An 11517-nucleotide genomic window follows, 5' to 3' on the forward strand; every position below is an offset into this window, starting at 1 on the left:
AATGAGGTCTTTTGAGTAGTCAAAATAGAGGCCTGAACTTCCCTTCTTTTCTCCCTGCTTCCTTGGATCTCCGCAGCCTGAAAACCTGCTCATTGACTTACGGATTCCAGTGCCTCGAGTGAAGCTCATTGACTTGGAGGATGCTGTCCAGATCTCGGGTCACTTCCACATTCACCACCTGCTAGGGAACCCTGAGTTTGCTGCCCCAGAAGTCATTCAAGGCATCCCCGTCTCCCTAGGGACAGACATCTGGAGCATCGGGGTTCTGACATATGTCATGCTGAGTGGGGTCTCCCCCTTCTTGGATGAGAGCAAAGAGGAGACATGTATCAATGTATGCAGGGTGGATTTCAGCTTCCCCCATGAATACTTCTGTGGTGTGAGCAATGCTGCCAGAGATTTCATCAATGTGATCTTACAGGAAGACTTTCGGAGGCGCCCCACGGCAGCCACATGCTTACAGCATCCATGGCTGCAGCCCCATAATGGCAGCTACTCTAAGATCCCCCTGGACACCTCCCGCCTAGCATGCTTCATAGAACGTCGCAAGCACCAGAATGATGTGCGGCCTATTCCCAATGTCAAGAGCTACATTGTCAACCGGGTGAACCAAGGGACGTAGCCGTCTCCCAGCCCCTGTGGTTTCACATAGAAGTACAGTGTGAACCAAAGCAAGACTGAATGTGACTGTAAATAATTCTGTTCATCATTTCACTCCGTGCAGTTCTCTGAATTGAGAGATGTACCTCTTAAACCTCGTCAGTGGTTATTCAGGGTCTGAGCAGCAGTAAAAGTCACCCTAAATCCAGGGGCTTTCCAGGAGGTCATTCTGAAGAAATAAAGAGGCAAAGGGTCACAGACGTGTTCAGAAGAAGGGCAAAGATAAGAACAATATTAGCTGTTACGAAATTTTAACTGTATCTTCCAAAATGAGTTGTTAACTGGGCAAACCTTAAGCTCACAAGAGTATAAAAGGTCTCTGGCTTTGCTGAAATTTTAAGCAAAAAGTTCTATTTAATGGAGATGTCATGTATATCAACTATTCTGGTTTAGATAACTTAGATATAGTTTCTTAATAGGATAGATATACACATACAGTATAATATATCCCATTCAGGTTTCAGAGTTTTCTAATATAGAGATATATATATTAAATCAATCACAAGTAACTTTGAGTGCTCCAGTTAAGACAGTAATTTATTTACCGAAGCATTACATTGTTTTGACTAAGCACAATTAGATGACAAGTTTTTTAGAGCATTTTATAAATCTTGTATAGAAATCTTTTACCAGAACCTGTGCATTAAGAGAAAGCAATGTTGCCCTTTTGAATGAGAAAATTTTTTCTGTCAATCACAGGTTATTTGATTAAGATAGGTTCTTTCTGTATATGAAACACTACCCGCAAATTCACTGGCAGCTCGGAATTAATCTGGCAAGAAAGACTGCCAGGAAATAAATTCAAATACAGTATGAGCTGCGGGGATATTTTTGTGTCTACACCAGGTTTGAAATAAGTAAACAAATATAAGAGGTTCATACAAAAGGGCAAATGAAAACCTTTCCTACAGTTCCTATGAACAACGTACCAACGCTTTCTGATTTCTTCTACGGCTGTAGAATACCATCTTTCAGAAAGTTGGCTGGCATTATGTCTAACTCCTTATTGAAGCTAAGGGGTGCTTACTAAAAGGAGGCAGCCATATAGGCCTTTTAAAGGCCTGGTTCTAAGTCCTTTTTAAAGCCATGGAACAAAACCTGATACATCACCCTAACAGAGCATTAAGTTGTAACTGAGATTGCAATACCTGTCACCACTCAGCCGCTGATAGTTCTCTGAACTAAAAGGACTAATTGTACTTTGAGGCCAGTGCTGCTTTCTGGTGTATATTCTCCATACAAGATTATTATTAACTGCTCTTTTTCCCTCTGGTGAAAAAAAAATTAAACCTGGGCATTTCATGGGTTTTCTTTCTTTATTTTTGTTCATTTGTTTTGGAGGGAGGGAGCTTGTTTTTTGTGTTTGTACATGATCCACCCTTAGTTTTCTAGAATGTGTGTTGAAAATTGCGATTAGACAAGTAAGATCTTAAAAATGTAACTCAAGTGTTTGTTCAAAGCAGGTTTAATGGTGTTGATTCTCTCCTATAATGGGATAGAGAAAATTAAAATCACGCAGTACAGAAGTGCAAGAAGAGAATTTATGAAGGATGAATAGAACTACAAACCTATCTAAATGAAAGAGAAATGGTGGAAGCTAAGCCTGAACTTTAACATATAAGAAACACTTATTCCCACAGTGAAAATGTAAAATTAAAAATCATCATCTTTTTTTTTTCCATTGGTTTCAAAGACAACTTCCTCATTCACCCTCCACCTCATCCCATCCAAGATTATAGATTGATAAATTAATGGAAAGTATAAGCAATAAGACTAGATAGCACTTAGTATTTTCGGGATTAACCAAATATATGGAAACCGACTCTGACTGTATTTGTTTCCTAGTTTTCAAATGGCCCTGGGTCATTAAGCCTCACTCCCTCAGAGGTCTCTCTTGACTAACCCTATAGTCTTCATTTGGACCTTTATGTATTTACAAACACTCTATGATACAATACATAAAAAGTTAAAACATACATTAAACATGTTTACTAAAATTTTTTAAAATGTAAAACATATTTAGTAAAAAAAAATTTTAGTAAACATGTTTTCATTGTGTTTAAAAAATTTAAAACATATTTACTAAAAATCCTTTTAGTAAACATGTTTACTAAAACCCTTTCAGTAAACATGTCTTCATTATGGTATACAGCATAAAAGAGGAAAGCCTGAGCCGGGCGCGGTGGCTCACACCTGTAATCTCAGCACTTTGGGAGGCCAAGGCGGGTGGATCACGAGGTCAACAGTTCGAGACCAGCCTGACCAACACGGTGAAACCCCGTCTCTACTAAAAATACAAAAAAATTATCTGGGCGTAGTGGTGGGCACTTGTAATCCCAGTGACTTGGGAGGCTGAGGCAGGAGAATCTCTTGAAACCGGAAGGCGGAGGTTGCTGTGAGTCAAGATTGCGCCACTGCACTCTAGCCTGGGCAATGAGAGCAAAATTCCGTCTCGAAAAAAAAAGGAAAGCCTGGCCCATAGGGTTTGTCATGGGACAAACTGTAGGCTCTGAGGATTCCCAATATCCATAAAGTCCAGCTTGGCAAGTTCTGTTCTGTCCACTGTGGATGACCTGAGTCAGGATCCCCCTGCTGAGCCATTCTGAGTTTTTATAACAAGTTGAGTTTCTGCTTGAGAAGGCCAGGGCCCAGAACAGTGGTGTGCAGACCACGGCAGGTGGGGGGCAAGGAGGGTATTGTTGAAATTATGTTATGGGGGCAGTTGACAGAATGTTAGACAGACCCCAAGCTTTCATATCAGCTTTTACAACAGAGTTGGGAGGATCCAGATGTGGGGTTGCATGGAATTCCCCCAAGCACACATATTTGGGAAGTGAGAAGACAGGAAAGGAGGGACCTAGAAATGAAAAGTAGGATGATTTTGTTAACTGGAGCCAAGGTACAATCATTAGACTAGAATGAACTTAATAGAGGCCCCAAGAGAAAGGGGGTATATTTTATATAGTTTGATAATGGAGGGAAACTAACAGGGAGGCTCCCTGTCTGCAAAGCTCCTGGTCCCTCCCAACAGAGATAAGAAAGTAGTCTTGGTTCAAGAGTTCTCCACCGCAAGTTGGAAATAACAAGGAATCCCAGATGATGAGCCTGGGGAATGTACTTTAGGTTGCTCTGAGGGCAACCGTGATTAGGGAAGAAGGATCAGGGGCCACTCTTGTTCCTGTTTTGGTGGAGAGATTTATTACTTGGTAGTAAAGAAGAGAGGAGAGAAGAGAAAATGGTCCACTTCTATCATTATGATGGTAGTTCACAGTGGGAGTGAACTTTCAGCTGAAATGGGAAAGACAAACAATGGTCAAGGTCACAAGTTTCTTGCTTAGCTTATAGTCATTGCATAGGGTTTTGAACTTTTTGTTTTATTTTGTTTTGCAAGGGTGGGATACAGAAAGAATGAAAAGATCAGGGACAACCCATAATAACTTTTAAGAAGTATTAATATAATGATTTCCTACATCTTTTACATTTGTTTCAAATTAAATAGATATATATCCACTTATTGCTGAATGTGGTAAAATTTTTAAGAAAAAAAAATGGTAATGTTGGAGATATCCTTCAGGTCTCTCTCAGCCATAAACAATGTAAGGGGGAGTAGAGGAAGCAGAGGAGAAAGCTAGCTTCACTGCTTTGTGGTCCACAAAGCCTTTATAAATAGTAGTGCCTTTCAGAGGGGAGGATGGGAGATAAAGAAGTTCATTGCATTTAGATGTACTGATATTGCAGCATTTTTTCTTTACTTTAAAATATCTTGTAAATGAAAACATCTGAATATAGGGGTGGGACCAGGAATGTTTGAGTTTCAATCTCAGCTATTCCTGATTCATCTTTTCTTACAGAAAGTCTTTGTTTTTCCTTCCCCAAATGTCCCCATTGGTAAAATGGGAGTTGGGGGATGGGGAAGGAGGGAGGACATTAATCTTACAGGAATGTTGAGAAATAACCTTGGTGGGGACATCTATAAAATACTTCGATTTTTTTTAAAGTGCTACACACTGCCAGTGCTAAGAATTTTATTGATAGTAACTTTGAACATTCCAGGTTTTCAATATTCACGTGTTTAGATGCCATTTATAAACTCATGAAATTAAATTCTGTAAATTGCTTTCAGTTGGAAGTATCAGGTGCTCTTTGTCTAAATGTTATCTGATCTTAGCCTGTAATTTTGATCATTTAAGAGCTTGTCTACCGAAAAGGGTTAGGAGAGCTGATGAAGTCTTATGTCCATAAATCGTTTTCTCCAGTATTTCTTATGGCAGATGCGAAGAGTAAAATGCCCTTGAAAGCAACTGCTACCTTCCTTCTCAAGCTTTATGCTCTGTAAAAAGGACAGAGAAGAACCCAACAACCACTTTCTTCACTTGGGAGGGCAGAAGTGAGAAGAAGACATCTTCTCATATCACAATTTATTTTTCACAGTCTCACAGGAATCTAAGAGACAAATTAAATGCACAGGCAAATTAAATGCATAGAAATGAATTGGACTGCTCATTTTTGGAGGACAAACCTTGAATCTTTTTTTTTTATTTTTAGGTGGTTAGGTCTTTCAGGAGTTGCATATTTGCTATCCCATAACCTCCATGATTAAAGCCCACGAGTTAGGCATTACTTTTTTCTTGCCTCTGTGGAAGAGCATGGCAATTTAGATTTGTGAGAATATGAGGGAGCAAATATGATATAAACTAAATTCTGCATTAACTAAAACTTTGTCCCATACATTCAATACAGGAGGAAATAATTTTTTACGTAAGAGGTCTTTGTAGTAGGGCAAAGTTCAGACTCACCATGTCCTTATTCAGTGTGGTCAATGAATTGTGCTGGATGAGTTTTGAGGAATGTAGACCTTCATCCTTTCTCTCCTGGGTTGCACCTCTGTGGAGTCTGGGTTAGACAAACGCAATATGTGACCTTTCAGTGAATTTATTTATAAAACTGCACCTTGATTTTTCTTCACTATTTAAAGCCTAGGGATGATTTGATGATGAATGATTAAACCCAGGATGGGCTTATAGATGATAGAGCTCACACACGCTCCATCAAGAAAAGGAAAGCTACTATGTTAATATTTATTTTCTAAAAATAGTAAGGCTCTCAGTTGTTTCATCAATTCTAAAGGGTTAAAAAGGGCTGAAATTTGTTTATAGTACTAAATGTTTTTAATAGGAAATTTACTCAAATAAAAAATTTATGCAGAAATAGTAGAACACAGATTATCGTAAGAACATATTTTCTATGAAAGGCATTTCTTCTTCATTTTCAATAAATATGAAGAAGTTAGAGGAGAGGAAAAAGCAATCACTCTAAGACAACTTTTCATCTTTGAGGGACATTATGATAAGCCTGAAATTAATATGCACAGGCTATTGCATTTTTCTGTGAGAAATGTGCCCCTTTGCTGTGAGATTCTAAAATGTGTTCAGATTTAGTTTTTATTCAAATGATCAAGATAATGCATTAGTTAGATAACTGCTATTTCAGATAGGTTAGCTGAGAAAAGGGAGCATGGTAGAAGAAATGCAAATAACAATTCTTGGAATGCCAACTCCTGAGGCTTAGTTTAACCAAGCTAATTTGTTGGCCCAGGGATGGCCAGCATAGGAGTTTCCATCAATACCTGACTTCCATCAAGAACTGAATCCATGTTCTGGAGTATTACAGAGACTGTTACTATGACCTCAAAGACTGTGGCTACGAATCTGAAGTTAACAAGACATACATCTTCTCTTACTAACTTAAGCCATATCTGTCATCTCTATGTTTGATTTTTCTGACCCTGGTGCTTTTACTTCTGTTTCTGCCAAACTTCGGCCTACTCTATGGGGAAGGTGAGTAAAACTAGTAGTTAGAACAAATATGAAGACTGTGAAAAAAACTAACCATACTCTTCAGAATGAGATCCTGTTCAGAGAACAGTAGTGATCAAAGTGCAAACTGTTGGAAAATACGGATATATGTACATCTGTACATGTATATAGTGTATAATATGTATGTATATGTTATTGCTCATATGCAGAAATCCATCCATTTGCAGACAGCCCAGGTGGGTCAATTTTTCTAATGGAAAACCATTTAGGGCCATTCAAAACCATTAGGGCTAATTTGTGGAGACAAATTCTACTCATTCTGGAATTAATTTGTTGTCTTTTGACATCCACAAAGCCAAACTAACAAGTGTGAAACATAAAGGGGCGATCATTTAGGTTATTCTGTTTATCTGGACTTATAACTATCTTTATATTTGAACTATTAATAGTCGATTTGCAAACTGTATTGGCATCTCTTGGTTTTGAGTGACCCCTGCCCCCCCCCCCCAAGTCTTTTGAGAATTTGGAGTGGGCTTCACTGGCCATTCAGACAAAGGGCCTTATTCATAAGTGGACAGGTTTCCCCATAGGGACCATCACACATATACATATAAGTACATACTTCCATCAGGCTTGTAACAATTGATTTAAAATCACTCCACAGTATTGATAAATAGCTCTATATTTTCAAGGTGCAGAAGAATTCCACAGCCTTAATTATTTCAGTGTCTTGCTGGTCTGCCTTAAGTGTATCTTCTGGGTTTTTGGTTGTTTTATTATTTTTAAATTTTTCTGCTGTTGTTCATTTTGTATGCACACAATGTCGTTTTGTAAAGGTAGGTTGTAAATATTTTATTTGTAAGTCAAAATCACTCATGTGTAATGTTGTAAAGTGATGACCTGCTGTCTTGTTACTGCTACAGTAAATGTTATAAGTTATGGATGAAACTTCAAAATGTGCATCTCACATGTTATGCATTCCTATAAATATACTATACTAAAGATACTATATGGTCGTCTCTTTTTTCCTAACTAAACCTTTGTTCAAAGAAAAGAGTAATTTTTTTTTCTTTCTCCAAATCTACGAAAGACTTTGAAAAGGTAAAAATATCACAGGATTATTACAACACGTTTGGCCCAGGATTTTAGAGAGAAAGCAACAACTTTGTGCCCTAGAGTATTCTAAGGCATTTACCCAAAAATGCCAAGGAAACCTCAGGGCCAGGTGTGGTGGCTAGCACCTGTAAATCCCAACATTCTGAAAGGCCGAAGTGGAAGGAGCTCTTGAGCTCAGGAGTTTGACACCAGCCTGGACAAAATAAGGAGACACCCACCTCCCCCCAACCCCCCGCATATTAAAAAATTGTTTTAAAAAAAATTAATTGAGCGTGTTGGTGCATGCCTGTGGCCCCATCTACTTGGGAGGCTGAGGTGGAAGGATCATCTGAACCTGGGAGGTAGAAGCTACAATGAGCTGTGATTATGCTACCTCACTCTAGCCTGGGCAACAAAGTGAGACCAGACCCTATCTCAAAAAAAGAAAACCCTCGGGTTGTTGTTAATTTCATACTGGTATTTCAGGTGATAATGTTGTTAGAATGTTTGGAGGGTATTTTGGGCCGGATCTCACAAGTTTATACATTCTGGTGCGGACTCCAGCAATCTGGGTTAGCCTATGCAGATATGATCAGGCTTTGAAAGTTTAAATGTGCCACCCAAGTGCAAATGAGGCTGATTCATGGTATATTGTCAATTAGCCAGAGTGTTAAAGTGTTTTGATTAGCTTACTTTGCCGAGAAAAACAAAAACTTGTTTTAACATTTGGCTTCTATTTCATTAAGATTTTATTGCATTTATTTGTAATGAGAAACACTTGTCAAAAGCATGGGCTCTTCACATTGGCTCATCAGCACAATCTCCTGAGAAAATACAGATAATAAAGAATATTTGAAATGAAATCAGAATCAGGTTTGTCAGTTAAAATCATAAGCCCCTTATGGGCTTTTTTTTTTAGATCTAGAATTTGTATGTATTTTAGCACCTATATAGCTTATGAAGCCCATTTGTAATTAATATTTCATTTAATCCCAAAAAATTCTTATGAAGTAAGTTATTTTACTTGGATTAGAGACAAATGAGTCACAGAATCTAGGTGACTGTTCAAGGTCACTGAGACATTCACTGGAAGATAACTTTTTTTTTTTTTTTGGCACAGGGTCTCACTCTGTCACTCAGGCTGGAATGCAGTGGCATGATCACAGCTCACTGTAGCCTCGACCTCCCAGGCTCAAGTGATCTTCCTGCCTCAGCCTCCCCAGTAGCTGGGACCACAAGTGTGTACCATGCTGTCTGGCTAATTTTTTTTATTTTTTGAAGAGACAGAGTCTCGCCATGTTACCCAGGCTGGTCTCAAACTCCTGGGCTTCCCATCTCTGCCTCCCAAAGTGCTGGGATTGCAGGCATGAGCCACTAACCTGGCCCTAGAACATAACTTAAAATAAATGTGTATGTGTGTGTTTCAGTGTCTCTGTGTGTGTATAGTGTAGGTCAAACAATAATAAATAATTAAATACAGTACCTCAGCCTGTATTTTTTTGAAGGGGAGTGGTTGAGAGGAATCACCAATATAGTTATGAAATATTAGCAAAAGCCCTAATACAAATGATAATCAGAACCCCACAAGCTCAGTCTAAAATAGATATCAGAGTAGAACATAGAAGGGATTCAGTGAGCGATATAGAGCTAGGTCCATGAAAAGGCTCTAGATTGAACTACTGCATGAAGTTTTACATTCATGGAAACTCTTTAGGATAAATACCTAAAATAGTAAGACTAAATATTGGTTAAAGTCAAGATCCTTTACCCAGCCTAAGTAAATGAAATGGAGAACACAAAATGAATTGGTACAATCTATGTTCCTCTGCTTTTTGTTGTTGTTGTTTGTTTGTTTGTTGTTGTTGAGACGGAGTCTCTGTTGCCCAGGCTGGAGTGCAGTGGCATGATCTTGGCTCACTGCAACCTCCACCCCCTCGGGTTCAAGCAATTCTCCTGCCTCAGCCTCCCAAGTAGCTAGGACTATAGGCATGTGCTACTGTGTCCGGCTAATTTTTGTATTTTTTGGTAGAGACGGGGTTTCACCATGTTGACTGGGCTGGTCTCGAACTCCCAACCTCAGGTGAACCACTTCCCTCGGCCTCCCAAAGTACTGGGATTACAGGCATGAGCCACCACGCTCAGCTCTACCAACTTTTTATCAAGTGTTTTTGAGTGAACTATCTTATTGAATCTTCATAGTGATTTTTGGAGAAAGTTAATATTATTATCTTCATTCTACTTTTTTTTTTTTTTTTTGAGATGGAGTCTGGCTCTGTCACCCAGTCTGGAGTGCATGGTGCGATCTCGGCTCACTGCAAGCTTTGCCTCCTGGGTTCACGCCATTCTCCTGCCTCAGCCCCCCAAGTAGCTAGGACTACAGGCGCCTACCACCATGCCCAGCTAATTTTTTTGTATTTTTAGAAGAGACGGGGTTTCACCATGTTAGCCAAGATGGTCTCGATCTCCTGACCTCGTGATCCGCCCACCTCAGCCTCCCAAAGTGCTGGGATTATAGGCTTGAGCCACCGCGCCCAGCTTCTTCATTCTATTTTTGAGAAAATTGAGACTCATATAGCTTAAAATGCATTGCCAAAGATCACTCAGCCAGTAAGTAGAATGGGACTAAAATCCAAATGTTTTGGTTTGAAACTTCATGTTCTTTGTAGTGCACAATACTGCTATGCCTTATCTGTTCCTCTTTTTTAAAAAAGTATTTGTTATAGTTGACACATGATATTGTACACATTTATTGGGTACATAGTGCTATTTCAATACACACAATGTACAGTGATCAAATCAGAGTAATTCATATATTCCTTACCTTAAATATTTATCTTTTCTTTGTGTTGGGAACATTCAAACTCCCCTCTTCTGGCTATTTGAAAATACATAGTAAATTATTATTGACTACAGTCACCCTACAGTGCTATAGAACACTAGGACTTATTCCTCCTATCTAGCTGTAATTTGTGTCCTTTAACCACCCCCTACCCTACCCAGCCTCTAGTAATTACTATTCTATTCTCTAGCTCCATGAGATCAACTTTTTTAGCTTCTGCATATGAGCGAGAATATTTGGTATTTATCTTTCTGTTCCTGGCTTGTTTCACTGACATAATGTCCTTCAGGTTCATCCACCTTGCTGCCAATGACAAGGTTTCATTCTTTATGTGAATTTAAGGGTTATTTTCCTTAAGCTAGAATAAAGTATTGCCTTATATACACAATGGAGAAGGGATTTATTTGTAAAGATTATTTATTCATTATTTCTTTAAGGGATTTATTTGTAAAGACCAAATATGTTTGGATTTTCAGATTGTCTAGCAATATTATCCTCCTGGATAACCCTGATACCAATGAATTAACCGTCTTCTAACTCTCCTCCTTCCCTCCCTTACCTTTTCTACACCTATTACCTAAGCATTTGAGATACGCCAAAGGAAATAAAAAAGTACTCCTCCAGGAAGCAGAGTACAGACAAAAGAGGTAGTGAATACTGTAATGATCTAAGTGCTATGTATTCCTATGTGCAAACTCTATGAAACTGTCACGTACTAGATGCTATGAAGTTAATAAAAGAATTGAGTAAAGGTCCCTGTCTTTGATAACTTATATTCTATTTGGGGAAACATGGGGGGTAAATCGTGGCTAATAACTAGCAAATATAACATGCTAGGCCAAGGAGTATAGATAATTAAGATAACCTAGTCAAGAAGGCATTGGCTATTAAAAAATGGACAGGATTTACGCAAACTCTCATGAAAGATTGGACTTCATGATCCTACAGTCAATCTAGCTGTTCTGGGCTTTGAACCCCAGCGACCCCATCCAGAAGAAACCAGGAGAAGCACAAACTGGCGCGGGCGCTACCACCCACCTGACCCCTTGAGCCCGGGGAAACCCATGGGTGCAGCAAGCCCGGGAAGCTGCGGACGAGGCAGGCGGA

At 39.1% G+C, this 11517-nt stretch overlaps 1 protein-coding gene and 1 long non-coding RNA gene across 15 annotated transcripts in view; one reads left to right on the forward strand and one right to left on the reverse strand.

The window, feature by feature from the left end:
- The window catches only part of KALRN (kalirin RhoGEF kinase), a 700623-nt gene extending 693138 nt beyond the window's left edge, over positions 1-7485 (forward strand). For 10 of the 14 annotated variants that reach the window (XM_054480928.2, XM_054480929.2, XM_054480939.2 and 7 more), the window contains one exon: positions 77-2599. In XM_054480928.2, coding sequence (XP_054336903.1) covers positions 77-622 — 546 coding nt within the window. In that variant the 3' untranslated portion in view covers positions 623-2599. Of the gene's footprint in view, positions 1-76 lie in introns of all 14 variants that reach the window. The other 4 variants (XM_054480931.2, XM_054480932.1, XM_054480955.2 and 1 more) reach the window with 1 other exon arrangement.
- LOC129033032 (uncharacterized) lies at positions 702-11513 on the reverse strand. The gene is made up of 4 exons (XR_008501509.2): positions 11449-11513; positions 10393-10446; positions 5457-5553; positions 702-829 (listed from the first exon to the last, which is right to left on the reverse strand). It is a non-coding gene; the product is annotated as an uncharacterized LOC129033032 (long non-coding RNA).
- Between the last annotated feature and the right edge of the window lie 4 nt (positions 11514-11517).

Source organism: Pongo pygmaeus, chromosome 2 (assembly GCF_028885625.2).
Source record: "Pongo pygmaeus isolate AG05252 chromosome 2, NHGRI_mPonPyg2-v2.0_pri, whole genome shotgun sequence".
NCBI classification, from domain to species: Eukaryota; Metazoa; Chordata; class Mammalia; order Primates; family Hominidae; genus Pongo; species Pongo pygmaeus.